At 42.2% G+C, this 19455-nt stretch overlaps 1 protein-coding gene and 1 long non-coding RNA gene across 2 annotated transcripts; both read left to right on the top strand.

The window, feature by feature from the left end:
* Nucleotides 1-1230: 1230 nt before the first annotated feature.
* LOC142256152 (uncharacterized) lies at nucleotides 1231-5734 on the top strand. The gene is made up of 3 exons (XR_012727491.1): nucleotides 1231-1393; nucleotides 2378-2584; nucleotides 3484-5734. It is a non-coding gene; the product is annotated as an uncharacterized LOC142256152 (long non-coding RNA).
* Nucleotides 5735-11942: 6208 nt separating this feature from the next.
* LOC142256249 (nicotinamide N-methyltransferase-like) lies at nucleotides 11943-18198 on the top strand. Its single transcript, XM_075327827.1, has 3 exons — nucleotides 11943-12113; nucleotides 13280-13487; nucleotides 13815-18198. The coding sequence occupies exons 1-3, from the start codon at nucleotides 11963-11965 to the stop codon at nucleotides 14236-14238; spliced, it is 783 nt and encodes a 260-aa protein (XP_075183942.1). The 5' UTR covers nucleotides 11943-11962; the 3' UTR covers nucleotides 14239-18198.
* Nucleotides 18199-19455: the final 1257 nt, after the last annotated feature.

The following is a 19455-nucleotide window of genomic DNA, read 5'->3' on the forward strand; positions in this document are numbered from 1 at the left end:
CAGGGTCCTCTCTCCTCCTATACCAGTCTGTCTTGTACTGTTAATGATTGTTGTACGTATACCCTCTTTCACTTGTAAAGCGCCATGGAATAAATGGCGCTATAATAATAAATAATAATAATAATAATAATAAAATTGCACTGGAAGTCCCGGTATACAGTATAAAGTTTAAACCACATATAAACAACTATTGTTTTTTAACCAAGGACACACATATATAATAGGCATTTAGCAGAAAAGTTGTATCCAAAAGTACAATGAGGTTTAACACAGACAACCAAAATACAGAGGGGTACATTGTGTTACCATCATAGTTGCATGTAAATTAATATGGGACTAAACACCCACCAAAACCGCACTAAGAACCTTACAGACCACACTGCCCTGCACCTCAACGCGCATTTCGCATAGGCTTCATCGGGACCTCGTGGGCCACTGCGCATGTGCAGTGATCTCCATAGCCTGCTCAAAGCCAGACGTTCTGGCTTAGAGTGAACAATGGACCCTGGATTACACAGAGGAATTGAGAACTCAAAAGTGGTCAGTTAGCAACAGCGATAGCCGGAAAGCTGAATGATGAAGAGAATATATATTTTTTTTGCCTTTTTATGAATTCCATTCCAATGTGCCTCCATCGCACTGCATTTAAGGCACAGTGCCAAGAGAAGGTCCTAGTATTCCCTTCAGGTTTGTTAAGACTTTTGGCTTCAGATCAGTGTTATATAATGACATAGTAGGAGGCCCAGTCAGTCAGGACTTGTAATGAGAAGAAAAATGATGGCCTGTGAATGAAGACCTGACTAAAAGAAAAAAAAGGAGGTCACAGCACAGACAACCTGAGGACTAGGGAGGGATGAGTATTATATTTTTAATTTTCCTTTTAACTCTTTCACACGCCATGTGATTCAAGCAAAATGGCATCTGGGAAGTGCTTCACTTATCTCACATTAGCATGTCTGATGAGATTTTCTTTTTGAGAAGCCATTGCAGGCTAAAAAATAAACAAGTTACTGGAAATATTTTGCCAATCTGTTTTCAAACAAACAGATTTCATTATCTGAAGATCTTTTGTTTTCTTTGTAAATTTAATATAACTCATGCTCCCATGACTCATGAAAATAAGAACTTATTATATGAAAAGCAATTCTTACAGCCTTTAATAATTGGATCTTGGTGAATATATAAAGACCTTGAGCACCGGTGTAAACTTAATCAAGCCCACTTGTGATACAAAGCTAGATCATGGATTCCGGCTGTTCTAAGTTCTATCATGAAGATAGCTTTGATTCCAGAAACCATCTGGACACCTACGTGTCAAATAACCAAGAAGCTGGCTTCATAGAAGATATTTTGACATTTCCCATTGAGAACCTTCACAAAATGTTCAGAGAGGGTATGTATTTTAATAGGACTCACTATGGTTTAGTTCTTTCCTTTCTTTCTTACATTTTAATGAACACTTTCAATCTTACAACCTTCATTGTAAAGAAGAATCCGGTTGTCTTTGAAACGCATAGACAATAAAATCATTATTCATCTCTATCCGTATTCTTTCATCTTCCTTATGGAACCGCAAAAGAAGTTAACCCTTTCTGTTTGAGCTATATCTGCAATCTTACAACCCCAAAAGTATTAAAACAAGATTGTACCTAACTATCTTCCTACCAACTTCCCTGCTGTCTATAAGGAAGGGCTTTTTAAGTGCTTATTCTTAAAATGTTTTACTTGATACTTCATTTTTCTTCTTAAAAAAAGCATAGGCAATTACACACAAAGAGGATAGAATTCTACAAGGACTAGGCTATTTAGGCGAGTCAAACCTGTACCAATGATGAAGGGCCTGACTGGCCAATCTGGATCATGATGAAGGGCCTGACTGGTCACAAAGATGTAAACCTTGTGCTGTTTCCTCTTTGTGTGTAATGGCCCATGTTTTTTAAGAAGAAAAGGAAAACATCAAGTGATTTTATTATTCTCAGGTTGTTGGCTTGCTACTCGTTTTGGTCTATGTTGATACTGCAAGCTGCCATAGAATCCTTCCCAAAGGGCGAGATGACAATTACTCTTTTTTATGAACATATTTTTTAAACAATTCTAAATAACTAAATCAAAATAGAGAACAATATTTGTTTATGTTCTGGGAGACAATGACTACGTTTACATAGGAGGTGCATTATTCAGGATACTCATTGCTTGACTTGACTTGAGTGGGGAGTTGTCTCTGGAGGATCTATCGGGTGAACCATTCTTATTATTTTGGTAATGGAACTCCTCATTTACATATTTTGCAAGAATAATATAGATATAATTTATTGTTTATCTCTAGCTAAAAGGGTTTGCCATGTTACAAATTTCAATACTTACTTTTTTTCTGTAGGTCATATTAAGGGAGACATCTTTATTGACCTCAGCAAAGGTTCCATGGTTCATTATTTATATGCAGCCTGTGAGTTCTTTGAGCATATACTAGTGCTGAGATCACTGACAGATGCATCATTGAGCTGAAGAGATGGATGGATAAACGTACAAGAGTGTTTGATTGGCAGCATGCTGAAAAAATTAATGCAGACATAGAAGGAAACAGGTAAAGTATTTTTATGATTGTGCCATAGATATATGAAACTTTTAGGAAGTTTACCTTCTTAATTTATCCATACACAAAGTCAGTAAGAAAAATTTCATTTATCTAGTCTGATCAATATTGTCATCCATAAAGTCCTAAAAATAATAAACAGACTTGAAAAATCAAAAATTATAATCTTTACACGCAAGGCCCCGTTACATGGGACGATATATCGTGCGATCACCCGAGCGATCGTACCCGCCCCCGTTGTTTGTGCGTCACGGGCAATTAATTGCCCGTGGTGCACAAAGTCGTTAACCCCCTGTCACACGCACTTACCTCCTGGATGAGGTCGCTGTGGGCGGCGAACATCCTCTTCCAGAAGGGGGAGGGACGTTCGCCATCACAGCGATGTCACACAGCGGCCGGCCATTAGAAGCGGAGGAGCGGAGATGAGCGGGACGTAACATCCCGCCCACCTCCTTACTTCCTTATTGCTGGCGGGACGCAGGTAAGCTGTGTTTGTCGTTCCCGGGGTGTCACATGGAGCAACGTGTACTGCCTCGGGAATGATGAACAACCAGAGCACAGAAAGAGGACCGAAATTTTGAAAATGAACAACGTGTCAATGAGCAACGATAAGGTGAGTATTTTTACTCGTTCACAGTCGTTCCGAGGTGTCACACGGTACGATATGTCAAACGATGCCGGATGTGCGTCACTAATGACGTGACCCCGACGACATATCGCCCGATATATCGTACCATGTGACGCCAGCATAAGTCTATTAGTCTTGTTTGATTTAACTTTTTTCTACACGGACTCGGAGCCAATAATGCAAAGCTAACTATTGACTTTTCATGTCACTCAACTGATGTTGAATTTGGGATAATATATGTTCTTTTTCCTATTTTTTCTAGTGAAAAGATAAAGGAAATAGAGGCAAACGTGAGATCCGCCCTTCACCATGTTGTGAAATGTGACCTCACAACAGAAAACATCATGGAACCAATGGTCTTACCAGAAGCAGATTGTGTCATCAGTGCTTTTTTATTAGATATATTATCAGCAAAAACCAAGATGATTGATTACATAAAATATCTTGGGAAGTTTTTAAAGTTGTTAAAACCTGAAGGACACATTATTTTATTTGGGGCTTTAGATACAACATATTTCACAATGGGAAAAGACAAGGTTCATTTTCTCAGACTCGGTGAGAATTTACCTAGAGATGCCCTAGTTAAGGAAGGATTCATAATTGACTGTTGGGAAGTTAAGAGCGCGGCAGTTGTGAGTGACCTCACTGATTATAAGGGCGTCATATTTATTGTAGCTCATAGGGAGAAGTAGGTCTGAGTAGAAATCTACAAGTTAAGTGTCTGCATGCCAACAGTTTATGATAGTTTATTCTTAGAAAATGTAGAGGGAGTCATGTTCATTTGTTTAGTTTTAAAACTTACTTATTTCATGGTAAGTGTTCTAAGTTATATGTTTTAAATATAGAAGGATCCCTTTGGATTTGTGACGTTTTAAGTAGTAGATTTAAAAGTAGTGATGGGCGGACTCACAAATAACCGTGACCGGCGGGTCTCTGTTATCTGGTTTTTAAAATTCAGTTTCGGGCTGGTATTGGACCTCATATAAGGCCATTGGGACCAGAATCTAGCAATTAAAAATGGTGATAGAAGGAATAGTGGGATGGGAGTAAGTGTGCTGTACTTACTGAGGCTCTGTTGTGGCTGTACATTGCTTCCAGGCTGCCCATTCACTTCTGTGGATGCCCATTATCATTCATGCACATGCACTACTTTCCCTGCCTACCAATGTCTGTGATTGGTTGCAGTTAGACACACTCAAACCCTGAGTGACAGTGTATCTGATGCTTCCAATTACAGATTCGTTCTGTGGGTCTATCATACAGAAAAATAAATAAATAAATTAAAAAATTGATGTGGGGTCCCCCCTTATGATGATACCATACTCATGGCTACAGGCTTCAGACCTCACCCATTCGCTTATCTTGGCTATGTACAAAAATAAGATGAACCGCATGCGGCTTTTTTTTTTTTTTTTTTTAAATTTAAATAAATAATTTTAAAAAAATGACATTAAGTCCCCTAATTTTGATACCCAGCCAAGATAAAGCCCCACAGCTGGTATTAAAGAAGCCACTATTTTGTTATTTTCATCCATCTTGTCATCTGAGTCTGTTTATGAAACGTTATCATATTCTATTCTCTCATTTAGCCTTGACCTATGTTCCATCTGGCAGAACATAGGAGCCATAGATAAAGACAAGGAGGAAAATAGATAATTCATGGAAATTATCTGTACTCCCAATATTTCTCAGAAATACCAAGAAAACAGATTTCATGTGACCTTTATGATTACTGTTGATTCTTTTGTTTTCTACTCTAATTATGGTTATGTGCCAAGGTCAAAACCGAAGAATGCCCATGTTCTGCCAAATCACAAAATCCTGTCATTGTACTTTTGTCAAAACTGATACAGCACCCATTATAATATGTAATATGCTATGCATGCAGTAATCTATTCCTGTATTCTACATGGATCTATATAAAGCACTCCATTACAATAAAAGAGTGTGACCCTTGATTGGAAAGAACATTGTCTGCATCTTTCTGTTGAGTGTTTCCAAGAAAACGGTGCTGATCCTTTTTATTATCAGGTCTGCCTGAGTTAGTAGAATCTCCTGTCTCTAACAACTTGGAGGCCCCAGCGAGATATATCTTTCTCCTTTGAATTCATCAGGGACTGAACACAGCCTACTCTAACCCAGAACAGAAAATACAATATGAGACCCCGAGGTAAGTTGAGCCATTTGACTCAAAAGTATTTTCTCTTCGGGGGGGGATGGCACAGATCAGTCTTAGGGGAATGGAAACTGGAAACTAGAAACCCTCAGGTAGATTGTGATTTTATTTACTTTTGATTTTATTATTTGTTTATCTGTTTGTATGTTCATTGTTTAACTGTGCAATAATACAATAAGTTGCTGCTCACCATTATCTGTTTGTATCGGTTGTCTGTAATTAACTGAACTAAACTAAGGGTACCGTCACACTTTAGCGATGCTCCAGCGATCCCACCAGCGATATGACCTGGTCAGGATCACTGGTGTGTCGCTTAGCTGTCAAACAGGCAGATCTCACCAGCGACCAGTGACCAGCCCCCAGCCAGCAGCGACGCGTGGAAGTGACGCTGCACTTGGTAACTAAGGTAAATATTGGGTAACCGTACTTTGTTACCCGATATTTACCTTTGTTACCAGTGCACACCACTTAGCGCTGGCTCCCTGCACTCGTAGCCAGAGTACACATCGGGTTAATAAGCAAACCGCTGTGCTTATTTACCCGATCTGTACTTCCGGCTACGTGTGCAGGGAGCCGGCACTGGCAGCATGAGAGCGGCGGACGCTGGTAACGAAGGTAAAAATCGGATAACCAAGAAAGCGCTTCCCTTGGTTACCCGATGTTTACCTGGTTGGTTACAGCTTACTGCAGGCTGCCAGACACCGGCTCCCTGCTCCCTGCACATTCAGATCGTTGCTTTCTCGCTGTCACACACAGCGATGTGTGCTTCACAGCGGGAGAGCAACGTCAAAAAAATGAACCAGCACTGTGTGTAACAGCGATCTCACAGCAGGGGCCAGATCGCTGCTCAGTGTCACACAGAGCGAGATCGCTAATAAGGTCATTGCTGCGTCACAAAAAACGTGAGTCAGCAGCGATCTCGCTAGAGATCTCGCTATGTGAGAAGTACCCCTAACTTGCTAACCCACTAAACAAAAGTTAATAATAAGCTAAATTGGCTGGTCACTAATAACTTAATATCACATAATATTCTACAATTCTGTGAGCAAAGAAGGAGTTAGGGAGAGTTGTGGGGCTGCAAAGCTGCAGTGTCATGACCTTTCAAATTGATCTTACTCTTTCCTTCCCTGTGTAGAAGTTAAAGTCACCCTCCTTTAACTCAATTTAAAATAAAACAATAAATAAATTAAAATTAAATTTATTTTAAAAAAAGCCCTCACAAAGACCCAAATTCCAAAAAAAGAGAACATTACAGTTCTCAACAAATGGCACCATTGCACAAATTATTATTTATTTTTTTTTACAAATTTCAGAATTTTTTTTTGTCCCCACTTGAATTTTTTTAAACACCTATACATGTTTATTATCTACCAACTCGTATTTACCTGCGGAATCATACTGTCAGTTCTGCCATATAGTGAACATGGTAAGCAAAAAGTAAAAAATAACTAAACAAAAACATTGTGGAATTGCTATTTCATTGCACTTGTAATTTTTTTTCCTGTTTTACAGTACAAAATGAGGCAGAATGAATGGTGTAATTGAAAAATACAACTTGTTCCACAATTTTTTTTTCAACATATGGTTATATTGATAGAGAAATAAAAAATGAAAAATGGAAAAGTCGACGGGGTGTAAAGGGGTTAAACATTTAGAATTGGAGTTTTATGCATTGCCAGCTATTGTTAGGAGATTGTGATTGTCCATCATGGCCACTCAAGTAATATTTGATCTCATGTCAAAACTGCTGTCCGCATTCAATAACACAATAGGAGCGAAGAACATGCTCACAGCAAAGTACAAGTAGATATCTAGTTCTGAAGGGGTTAAAGAAAGATGAATTTTGCTACTTGACTTTTCATAAACCTTACTGTTAGTGGATGGTCAGATCAAATGATCATCATGCGCTGTCAATATTTGTTGAAGACGTCTTGTGTAAACTGTGAACATTATTCATTCTATTGACAAAAAAATCATAAGACATCAGATGGTTACATGAGCTCTCTTCATCCAATTTTAATATTTTCTACTTTTATGTTTTATAAATTAAAAAAAAAATCTCTTGGCAGTAAACATTTTGTATATCAAGGTTTGTCACAGATTTTTGGTATTTTTAATGAAGGTTTATTCTTCTTTTACAAAACTCTGCTGCCAGATGTTCTTGGAAAGTCTCTAGAGAAATATAATTTGTATTACATTTAATACAGTTTCCTCTAGAGATAGTCAAATTTAAGTGGAATTGAATTCTATTGGAATTTCACAAAAAAAATATATTCTGGAGAATACAGATTTTTGATAATTTGCTTTATGGTGGTCGGCTGCCTTTAGAATCTTCCTGAAAATTAGAGGGCTGACAAAAGGTTAAAAATTTACAAAAACATACATTACTGCTCACCTCTTCAGCCACCAATACTGCTTTTTCCCCCCCCACTCTGGTTCTCTATAGGCCGCTTTACACGCAGCGACATTGCTAGCGATGTCGCTGGCGATCGTACCCGTTAGATACGTCGTTGCGTGTAAAGCGGCCTTATGCCTCAGCAGTGTCACATCTCTGGCCTGGTCTTTACTCTAGACCAGGGCGTCATGCTGTGAGGTGGCCTGGATAGTGCTGGAAGTCAAGAACTAAAGTGAACACCAGGTTACGATTTCCAGCTATAGGCCTCGTAAGCCACTGTACACATGCAGTGTTCTCCATAGCCTGCTCGAAGCCAGAAGCTCTGGCCTAGAATGGACAATGGACTGTAGATTACATAAGGGAATTGAGACACAAATGTGGTCAGGTAGCAGCAGGGATAGCTGGAAAGCTGAGTGATGAGGTCAGTATATATTTAATGCCTCTTTATGATGTCCATTCCAATGTGCCTTGCTAGCACTGCATCTCTGGCTCGGGGGGGGGAGAGCAGGTCCTGGTGTTCCCTTAAGATTTGTTGTGACTTTTGGCCACAGATCAGTGTTGCTTAATGATGTAGTGTGAGGCCCAGTCAGTCAGGACTTGTGATGAGAAGAAAATGGATGGTGTGTGAATGAACACGGGACTAAGGCCTAGGACACACTGAGTAAAATGGTGCGAGTGGAATGTGATTACAAAAAAAAAAAAAAAAAAAAAAAAAAAAAAAAATCGCATTCCACTTGGACCAATATTACTCTAAGTGCTCGCTCCCATGAGCAATTATTTTCTTTTTAGTCGGACCGAGAAAACAGTCGCAGCTTGCTGCGGGTGGAGTAAGAGCTTGTTTCACTCGCACCCATGCAAGTCTATGGGGTAAGAGAAACATCGCACTGCACTCACAGTACACTGGTGTAACGCGAGTGCAGTGCGAGAATCGCAATTGCCGGAAACGGAGGAGAGAAGGAGAGAAATCCCTCCCTCACCTCCGCAGCATGGGCCCTCCCCTCAACAGCGCTGGCCCTCCCCTCTTCAATGCCTGCCCCCCCTCTGCAGCTGTGATCTGATCGCATGATTGAACCACAGTCACATGACCCTCGCATGACACTCAGCTCCCGCTGTGCTGTGAGCGTGAGCCAAGTGTCGTGCGAGGATCGCACATAACTCCATGTGGCCTCAGACTAAAAAAAAAAAAAAAAAGGAGGTTGCATCACGGACAACATGAGGACTAGGGAGGAATGAGCATTCATATTTTCAATTTCCTTCTAACTCTTTCATACACCAGGTGATTCCAGCAATATGGCATGTCGGAAGTGATTTGTGTAGCGTAGTGACATCCCCCTTCCCTGGGTGATACAGCCTTCTTTTTCTGGCGTCACGAACAGAATACGGACAAGGCCCGTTGACACGGGTGACGTGGGACTTAAAAACTGTGTTTAATGGACTGTTAATGCAAAGACTGTCGCCATCTTTAATGCTGAAAAATAACTGCGCCATCACTGTTCCCAGAAAGAGCGCGAAAAGCTGACTCTGCCCCCTGGGAGTGGCAACATGCAAAATTGAAACTGGCTGCAAGAAGCCAGAAGGCGGCCGGCAGAATGCACCCTGGCATGCGGAAGCGACACCAGCTCTGCAGCATTGAATCTGCAAACTTACAAAATACAAGATGTCTGTTCCTCCAGCCCACAGAACCTTGCCCTGGCTTGAAGTGGAGCTGGATCTGCTGTGTCTGTGGATGCGGCTGCAGATGATTCAGCAGATTGAGGACTGGCACAGGGAGATGATAGGAATAGTGGCAGCGGTGCAGACCCAAGCAGAATGGGTTCTGCACAAAGAGCGGCATGAGGAGCCGGTAAGCGAGGCATCATCCTCAGCCCCACTCATCCCCACGGTCGTGGCACCAATAACACCCGTGCCCGCTGACCCCCCCGGTAACACCGGACTTCCGCACAATGGCCAGACCAGACCAGGCCACAATGCCACTGTCCACGACCAGACCGGACATGGCTAGGCTGTGAGACGCAGCCCTGGAAGGCCTGACAACTACGAGAGAAGGCGCCGGTGACCAGCCTGACCTGAAATCCGCTAACGGTGATCCGGATGTGGGTTATTCTGGTCCAGGGAGCATCAGGTTCGAGAGGGAGTCCGGTATGGTTACTGCGGCACAGAGGGCTGATGTGAATGAGGAGGCCTGCCAAGCCACCATCCGGCAACTGAACCAGGAGCAGCAGGCTCGGGCTGCCAAGAAAAGGCAAGTGATCGCTCAAGATTTGCAGGAGAAACGGAGCCTGCGCCAAGCCAGGTGGGGAGCCGGGATCGGTTCCCAGATGTAGCTTTGGTAGCGGAACCAGGCTACCCCAGCACTTAAAAAGTTGAAAAGTTAAAATGTTGAGATGATGTTGTTTTTGTTATTTCCTTTAAAAATCTGCACAAATCTGAAAAATGCTAATAAAATTGCCTAAATAATCTCAGAAAAGTCACCTGATTAACCTGATGCCTAATGCTAAAATCTAAAACTTTGAAGTTGATTTAAATATAGACCACGGCTGCAGGACTGGCAGCAGCCAAAAACTTTCATTGTATATAGTTGCACCAAGTGTGACTTCCAGAGTAATCCTCTGTTACCATCAGGACATTGAGAATGCCACCAAGGAGAGGAAGGTTGGAGTAATGGTCTGGGATAGAGAAGGCCCAGACCTGGTCAACAAAAGGGACCGGTGACCTGCCCCCTCAGAGGGTTTTGGGGAACAAGGACCTTTTTGGGTGGTGGGTTGATGGGGGGATTACCGCAATGTTAGAAGTGAATTGCCTCCACTGCGTGGGAAGAACGTTATGTTTAAATAATATCCTTTTTCCTTTCCGGTTACAATAAAACTCTGCTTTGCTACAGCCCGAGGACGTGCTGTGTTTAACCAAGGGAGAACATAGCACCCCTGAGAGCTTCATGGCACTACAAGGAACTGCACCCCCTAGGGGATGCAGGAACTACCCCCTGGGACCTAGAGTAACAGTGCCGATACCACCAAAGCACAACCAAATCCTAGTCTCCACTCCACACCGGGCATAGAAGGGTTAACAAGAGGGATTAGCCAGCCTGGTGGGAGGGGTCAGCAGTCAGTCAGTAGAGAGTGAGAGAGGTGTGTGGACATGCCTGAGCAGGGTCCGTGCAATGGTGACCCCGGGGGCACGGGAGAGAGGTTGCCAGGACGGGTACCGGAGATACCGCTGGGACCATAGCACGAACGGGGCACAGGGCCCTAGATCAAGCGCAAGTTTCATACTGTTTGACAAATACCTGCCCGGTGAGGACACCTTCACGGACTTCTCTGAACCAAATAATCCGGGGCATCAGCAGTTAACTAGGATCGGGGTTCGGACACTTACCTCTCCACAGGGTCCGCACTGCCCGCTGTACAGAGGAGACTGTACCCCAAAAGAGACAGTCGGGCCCCTAAATGCTTCATGGAGATCCAACTAAGAGAGTGTCGGGGACAGAACAACCTGGGTCACTACATTGGTACTGATACTCCTGGGACCGGAACCAGAAAGCCCTTGGGTCCAAGTGAGTAGAAACCTTTAAGACAACCTGGTGTGGTCTCCGTTATTACCCCATTACATCTCCCAGACACAGCCCTACCTACAGAGTGCCTAACACCATTGCTGCAATCACCATCAGCTCTGGGGGTACCCACATTCAGCAGCGAGGTTCTCCATCCTTAACCGCAATCACATGACAATAACTCTTATCTACCCTGTAAATACCCCCTTTTACAAAAGAAGCCCCAGGGCATGGGACCAGCAATGGCTACCAGAGTGACATCCCCATTTGTTACCGCCCGGGACCGAGTACCCCCTTCCATGGGTGATACAATTCACGTATCTCACATTCACATGTCTGATCAAGTTTTCTTTTTAAGAAGCCATTGAATACTGAAGAATAAACAAATTACTGGGAATATTTTTCCTCTCTCTTTTCAAAGAAACAGATTTCATTATCTGAAGATCGTTTGTTTTCTTTGTGAGTTTATTAAAATCATGCCACATGACTCATATAAATGTCAACTTAATATATGATAAGTAATTCTTACAGCCTTTGATAATTGGTTCTTGATGAATATATAAAGACCTTGAGCGCCAATGTAAACTTAGTCAACCCAACTTGGGATACAAAGCTAGACCATGGATTCCGGCTGCTTTAAGTTCTATCATGAAGATAGCTTTGATTCCAGAAACCATCTGGACACCTACCTTTCAAATAGCGAAGAAGCTGGCTTTATAGAAGATATTTTGACATTTCCCATTGAGAACCTTCACAAAATGTTCAGAGAGGGTATGTATTTTAATAGGATTCACTATGGTTTAGTTCTTTCCTTTCTTACTTACATTTTAATGAACACTTTCAATCTTACAACCTTCATTGTGAAGAAGAATCCGGTTGGCTTCGAAACACGTAGACAATAAAATCATTATTTATCTCTTTCCGTATTCTTCAATCTTCCTTACTGAACTGCAAAATACGTTAACCCTTTCTGTTTGAGCTACATCTGCAATTTTACAACCACAAAAGTATTAAAACAAGATTGTATCTAACTATCTTCCTACTAACTTCCCTGCTATCTACAAGGAAGGGCTTTTTCTTAGCACTTAAAATGTTTTATTTGATACTTCATTTTTCTTTTTGAAAAAAGCATGGGCAATTACACACAAAGAGGATAGAATTCTACAAGGACTAGGCTTTTTAGGCAAGTCAGACCTCTATGATAAAGGGCCTGACTGGCCGACCTGGATCATGATGAAGGGCCTGACTGGCCGACCTGGATCATGATGAAGGGCCTGACTGGCCGACCTGGATCATGATGAAGGGCCTGACTGGCCGACCTGGATCATGATGAAGGGCCTGACTGGCCGACCTGGATCATGATGAAGGGCCTGACTGGCCGACCTGGATCATGATAAAGGGCCTGACTGGCCGACCTGGATCATGATAAAGGGCCTGACTGGTCAGAAAGATGTAAACCTTGTGCTGTTTTCTCTTTGTGTGTAATGGCCCATGTTTTTTAAGAAAAAAAGGAAAACATCAAGTGATTTTATAATTCTCAGGTTGTTGGCTTGCTAGTGGTTTTGGTCTATGTTGCTACTGCAAGCTGCCATGGAATCCTTCCCAAAGGGCGATCAATTACTCTTTTTTTATGGACATACTTATTTAACAGTTCTAAATAGCTAAATCCAAATTGAGAACAATATTTGTTTATAGTCTGGGAGACAATGATAAGTTTGTATGGGAGGTCCACTATTCAGGATACTCATCGCTTGGCTTGACTTGAGTGGGGAGTTGTCTCTGGAGGATCTATCTGGTGAAGCATTCTTATTATTTTGGTATTGGAACTCCTCTATTTACATAATTTGAATGAATAATATAGATATAATTTATTGTTTATCTTCAGCTAAGAGGGTTTGCCATGTTAGAAATGTCAATATTCTTATTTTTTTCTGCAGGTCATATTAAAGGAGACATCTTGATAGACCTCAGCAAAGGCTCCATGGTTCATTATTTATATGCAGCCTGTGAGTTTTTTGAGCATATACTAGTGCTGAAGATCAGTGACAGATGCATCATTGAGCTGAAGAGATGGGTGAATGAACATACAGGAGCGTTTGATTGGCAGCACGCCGCAAAACTTCATGTAGACATTGAAGGAAACAGGTGAAGTATTTTTACAATTGTACCAGAGATATATGAAACTGTTAAGAAGTTTACCTTCTTCTTAGTTTATCCATGCGCAAAGTTAGTAAGAAAATCTTCATTCATCTAGTTTGATCAATATTATCATCCATAGAGTCCTGTAAAATATTGAACAGACTGGTATAAAACGAACTATAAGCTTTACACTTAGTCTACCAGTCTTGTTTGATTTCAGTTTTTTCTACACGGACTTGGACCCAATAATGCTAAGCTAACTACTGAGTTTTCATGTCACCCAACTGATGTTGAATATGGGATAATATATCTTATTTTTCCTATTTTTTCCAGTGAAAAGATAAAGGAAATAGAGGCAAACGTGAGATCAGCCCTTCAGCATGTTGTGAAATGTGACCTCAAGAAAGAAAACATCATAGAACCAATGGTCTTACCAGAAGCAGATTGTGTCATCAGTGCTTTTTTATTAGATGTTATCAGCAAAAACCACGATGATTACAGAAAATGTCTTGGGAAGTTTTTAAAGTTGTTGAAACCTGGAGGACACATTATATTAATTGAAGTTTTAGATGCAACATATTTCACAATTGGAAAAGACAAGGTTCATTATCTCAAACATGATGAGAATTTACCTCGAGATGCCCTAGTTAAGGAAGGATTCATCATTGACTGCTGCGAGGTTAAGAATGCGGCATTTGTGAGTGACCTCACTGACTATAAGGGCGTCATGTTTATTGTAGCTCACAGGGAGAAGTAGGTCTGAGTAGAAATCTACAAGTTACGTCTGCATGCCATGAGTTTATTATAGTTTATACTTAGAAAATGTAGAGGGAATCATGTTCATTTGCCTGGCTTTTAAACTTACTTATTTCATGATAAGTGTTCAAAGTTATGTGATTTAATTATATAAGGATCCCTTTAGGTTTGTGACCTTGTAAATAGTGGAATTAAAAGTAGTGATGGGCGGACTCGAAGATAACTGGGACCGGCGGGTCCCTGTTAGCTGGTTTTTAATATTCGTTTCGGGCCGGTATTGGTCCTCATATAAGTCCAATGGGACCAGAAATTAGTGATTAAAAATAGTAGTAGAAGGGATAGGGGATGGGAGTAAGTATGCTGTACTTTGTAGCTGTACACTGCTTTAAGGCTACCCATTTACTTTTGGGGATGCTTATTATTATTCATGCCTATACACTGCTTTCCCTGCCTACCAACATCTTTGATTGGTTGCAGTCATACACACTCCCACCCTGAGTGACAGCATATCTGAAGCTTCCAATCACAGACCCTGTCTGAGGGTCTACCGTATAACAAAAATAAATAAATTGGCATAGGGTTCTCCCATATGATGATACCAAGCCCATGGCTACAGGCTGCAGACCTTAGACATGCAGTTAGCTTGGCTGTTTATGAAAATAAGTTGAACCACAGGTGGCTTTTTTTTTTAATTATTTAAATAAATAGTTTTGAAAACTCGACATAAAGTCCCCCTAATTTTGATACCCATCCGAAGATAAAGCCAGACAGCTGGGGGCTAGTATTCTCAGGCTGGGGGGGAACAATGCTTATTGGGCCACCCACAGCCTAAAAATAGCAGCCTGCAGCTGCCCAAAATTGTCACATGCATTAGATGCGAGAATCCCAGCACTCTACCCACTTCTTCCAGATTTCCCTGGTACGGTGGCAGTCAGGGAAAAAATAGGTTAATGACAGCCCACAACTGTCACTAAGCCCTAGATTTGTAATATCGAGGGTCTATAAGACCCCCATTACTAATCTGCAAGTAAATAAACACAAACACCAAAACATTTTTCATTTGAAATAAAATACAAAAAAATCCTCTTTCACCCCTTTTTTTAACCCCCAAATACCCCTGCAGGTCCGGCATAATCCAGATGAGGTCTCATGAAAATTACAGCTCTGCTAAATCTGAACTGACAGCGCACGATCATGGAACATGACTGCCCATTCTGATGAAGATATTGTGTATATCGAAACGCGTTGTGGCTGATAGAAAACAATAAATTCTAAAAAAAAAAAATTAATCTAATACTGTGGCCTCCTTAGCGCTCTATCAGACCGTGCTTCCATATTTTACTACATTCTGAGCTCTAGGCAGAGAATGACTGATCCGCAGTGATGTCACTCAAGTTAGTTGCATTCACAGCTGGAGTCCCCCACCTGTGACCACAGGTAACCTGACCTCAGGTGACCTCAGGTGACCTTAGTAAACTCACAGAGCACACATGAATCTCCTGGCAGAAAAAAAAAAAAATTGCCAAGAGATGCTGATTTGGTGCTTTAATTTTTACACCATATTCCTGCACTAATTCTATACTTTCTGGCAAAAAAAAGCTAATCAGTTCCGCATTATACTGCATGCAAATTTGAAGCATTTTCTTTTTTGCCAGGAGGTGTAGATTGGGTGCATGAATATGGTGTAAAAAATGTCATCACCAAGTTTGCATCTCTTGGCCCAAAAATGCAAAAAAAGGTTTTTTATTCTGCCAGGAGGTGCAAATTTGGTGCTGAAATCTGGTGCAGATATTTAAGCAACACATTTTCACCTCCTGACAGAAAACTGCACTGAAATGGCATCAAAACCTTTTTTTTGCATTTTTTGGGCCAAGAAATGTAGATTTGGTGATGAAATTTTTACACCATATTCATGCAACCAATCTACACCTCCTGGAAAAACATGCATCAAAACTGCATGCGGTGTTGATTGGGTGCAGGAATATGGTGTAACAATTTCAGCACCATATCTACATCTATTGGCAAAAAAACGTGATTTTCTGCCTGGAGATGCAAGTCTCACCTGAGGTGAGGTCACATATGTTACTGAGGTCAGGTTACCTGCTGTCACAGGTGGCAGACAGTGGAAACCTCCACCTGTGACCGCAAATCACCTGTGATGTAATCCATGATTGCGCGGCTCAATCTCTGTCTGAAGTTACAGTGTGCGGTCATGATCCATGATCGCGCTCTGTGACTTTAGATATGTAGCAAAGTTGGAATCATTATGAGACTTCGTGTGAATTACGTCGGACCTGCAGGGGTGTTTTTAGAGGTTAATAAAGTGGCAAATGGGGGTGTTTTTTTGTATGTTATTTCAAACAAATGATTTTTCTGGTGTTTGTGTTTATTTACTTTCACTTACAGATTAGTAATAGGGGGTCTCCTAGACCCACCCCTTTACTAATCTAAAACTTAGTAACAGCTGTGAGCTGCTATTAACCCCTCATTATCCCTATTGCCACCACACCAGGGCAATCGGGAAAAGTCGGGTAAAGTTCCAGGACTGTCGCATCTAATGGATACGACAATTCTGGGAGGCTGCAGACTGCTATTTTTAGGCTGGGGGTGGCCCAATAAGCATGGGTCTTACAAGCCTGGGAATATCAGTCCCAAGCTGTTGGGCTTTTATCTTGCCTCGGTATCAAAATTGGGGGAACCGCACGCTGTTTTTTTAAATTTTTTTTAAACGATTTATAAAAAAAGAGTTGCTTGCGGTTCCTTCTATTTTGATACACAGCCAAGACAACTGCACAACTGGGGGCTGCAGCCTTTAGCCATATGCTTTATCTGTGCTGGGTGTCATCATATGGGGGGACCCTACCCAAATATTTATTTATTTTTACTGTACTATATAAACCCGGTTGGGGGGTCACACAGGCTGGGGGCGCGTCTGACTGCAACCAATCACAGATGCCAGGATAGCTGGGAGGCGTGGACAGCAGATATTATCCAATGAAGGTAATGACCAACCCTGGAAATGAATGAGCGGCTACAGGAGCAGCTCTACTGGAGCCTCGATAAGTATGAAGTGCTTGCTTCATTCTTATTTTCTATATTGTTACGTTATTTATTTTTTATTTCCCGAGTTGCTGGATCCGGAACAACACCTGAAATCCTGGGCTCAGGCCCGGCACTCGATTCAGGTTGAAATTGCGCGGATCTGGACTTTTACAATACGGGTCCACTCATCACTATTTATAAAGGGGGCTTTACACGGTAGCGATATCGCTAGCAATTTCTAGCGATATCAAGCGTGTAAGAACCCGCCCCCGTCGCGCATGCGATTGTGATCGCTGCTGTAGCGAACATTATCGCTACGGCAGCATCACACGTACTTACCTGGTCGGCGGCATCGCTGTGACTGCCGAACAATCCCTCCTTCAAGGGGGAGGGACGTTCGGCATCACAGCGACATCACCGCAACGTCACTAAGCGGCCAGCCAATCAAAGCGGAGGGGCGGAGATGAACAGGACATAACATCCCGCCCACCTCCTTCCTTCCGCATTGGGGCCGGTGGCAGGTAAGGAGACTGTCCTCGCTCCTGCGGTGTCACACATAGCGATGTGCGCTGCCACATGAGCGATGAACAACATGGATAAAAAATCCTTACCGATTTTTGAGTTTGGGACGACCTATCCATGGTGAACGATTTTCACCATTTTTGAGGTCGCTTAAGGTCGCTGGTAAGTGTCACACGCTGCGATATCGTTAATGGCGCCGGATGTGCGTCACTAACAACGTGACCCCGACGATGAAACATTAACAATATCGTAGCGTGTAAAGCCCCCTTAAGTGTACTGAGATCTAGCATGATAGTTTGGAAAATCATGTGTGCCTGAAATATGGGGATCTGTTTCTTTTTTGTTATAATACTTATTTGCTTTATTTGACTAATTTAATAAAATGGAATCACAATCAGTTACTTATTTTGTGTCCATTATTAGGGTGGGATTTTCAATACTTACTGGTTTTATAGGTTTCCCAAACCTTTATTAGCAATAATCATGTTAAATTGGTTGTACCGTACAAGATCTACATATAAGCAGTAACCAAAATTGGATGAGATCTTTTATAGTCAGTTGCTTTTCATATAAATCTTACACAGTCTTGAACCATCAAATTGGGCAAAAAAATAAAAATTTATAACACATGGCAAAGTCTGCTTAACTTTAGTTAAACCACTAAATGTTACTTTGTATCAAATATCCATGGAAGAAAGGCTGGGTGATATTGCCGCACTACCATATTAGAAGAAAAATCCTGGAGTATACAAGTAGTGATTTATTTCTTCTATGGGTTTCGGAGAGTCCATCTCCTTCTTCAAAAAAAAAAAAACACACGTAAAACGGGAGGTATACATAGCCAGATATAGATACATGACAGATACAACAAAGCACCGCTGTTACAAACCAGTGCCACAGATGCTGGTGATGGCCTGCTGCAGTTTCTAATCTGTTTGGGCACCGGCCTCGTATTTTGGCAGTGCCAAGGGTTGTTGAAATTTCTGCTCTTGCTTCCATGTCTAAGGGGTACTTTGCACACTGCGACATCACTAGCCAATGCTAGCGATGCCAAGCGCCATAGTACCCGCCCCCGTCGCACATGCGATATCTTGTGATAGCTGCCGTAGCGAACATTTTCGCTACGGCAGCTTCAAACGCACTTACCTGCCCTGCGACGTCGCTCTGGCCGGTGACCCGCCTCCTTCCTAAGGGGACGGGTCGTGTGTCATCACAGCGACATCACACGGCAGGCGGCCAATAGAAGCGGAGGGGCGGAGATGAGCAGGATGTAAACTTCCCGCCCACCTGCTTCCTTCCGCATAGCCGGTGAAGGCAGGTAAGGAGATGTTCCTCGCTCCTGCGGCTTCACACACAGCGATGTGTGCTGCCGCAGGAACGAGGAACAACATCTCCTATTGGTGTGACATTATGAAAATCTCCGACGCTACACAGATCACCGATTTACGTCGCTTTTGCGATCGTTTATCGGCGCATCTAGGCTTTACACGTTGGGACGTCGTTACCGGCGCCGGATGTGCGTCACTTTCGATTTGACCCCGACGATATCGCAGTAGCGATGTCGCAACATGCAAAGTACCCCTAAGTGTGGAGTTTTGGCGACTGAGCATGCACGGCCTCAATTACCTTTGCCAGAGACTAAAGGACCATTTAC

This window comes from Anomaloglossus baeobatrachus, chromosome 11 (assembly GCF_048569485.1).
Source record: "Anomaloglossus baeobatrachus isolate aAnoBae1 chromosome 11, aAnoBae1.hap1, whole genome shotgun sequence".
In the NCBI taxonomy this organism is placed as follows: domain Eukaryota; kingdom Metazoa; phylum Chordata; class Amphibia; order Anura; family Aromobatidae; genus Anomaloglossus; species Anomaloglossus baeobatrachus.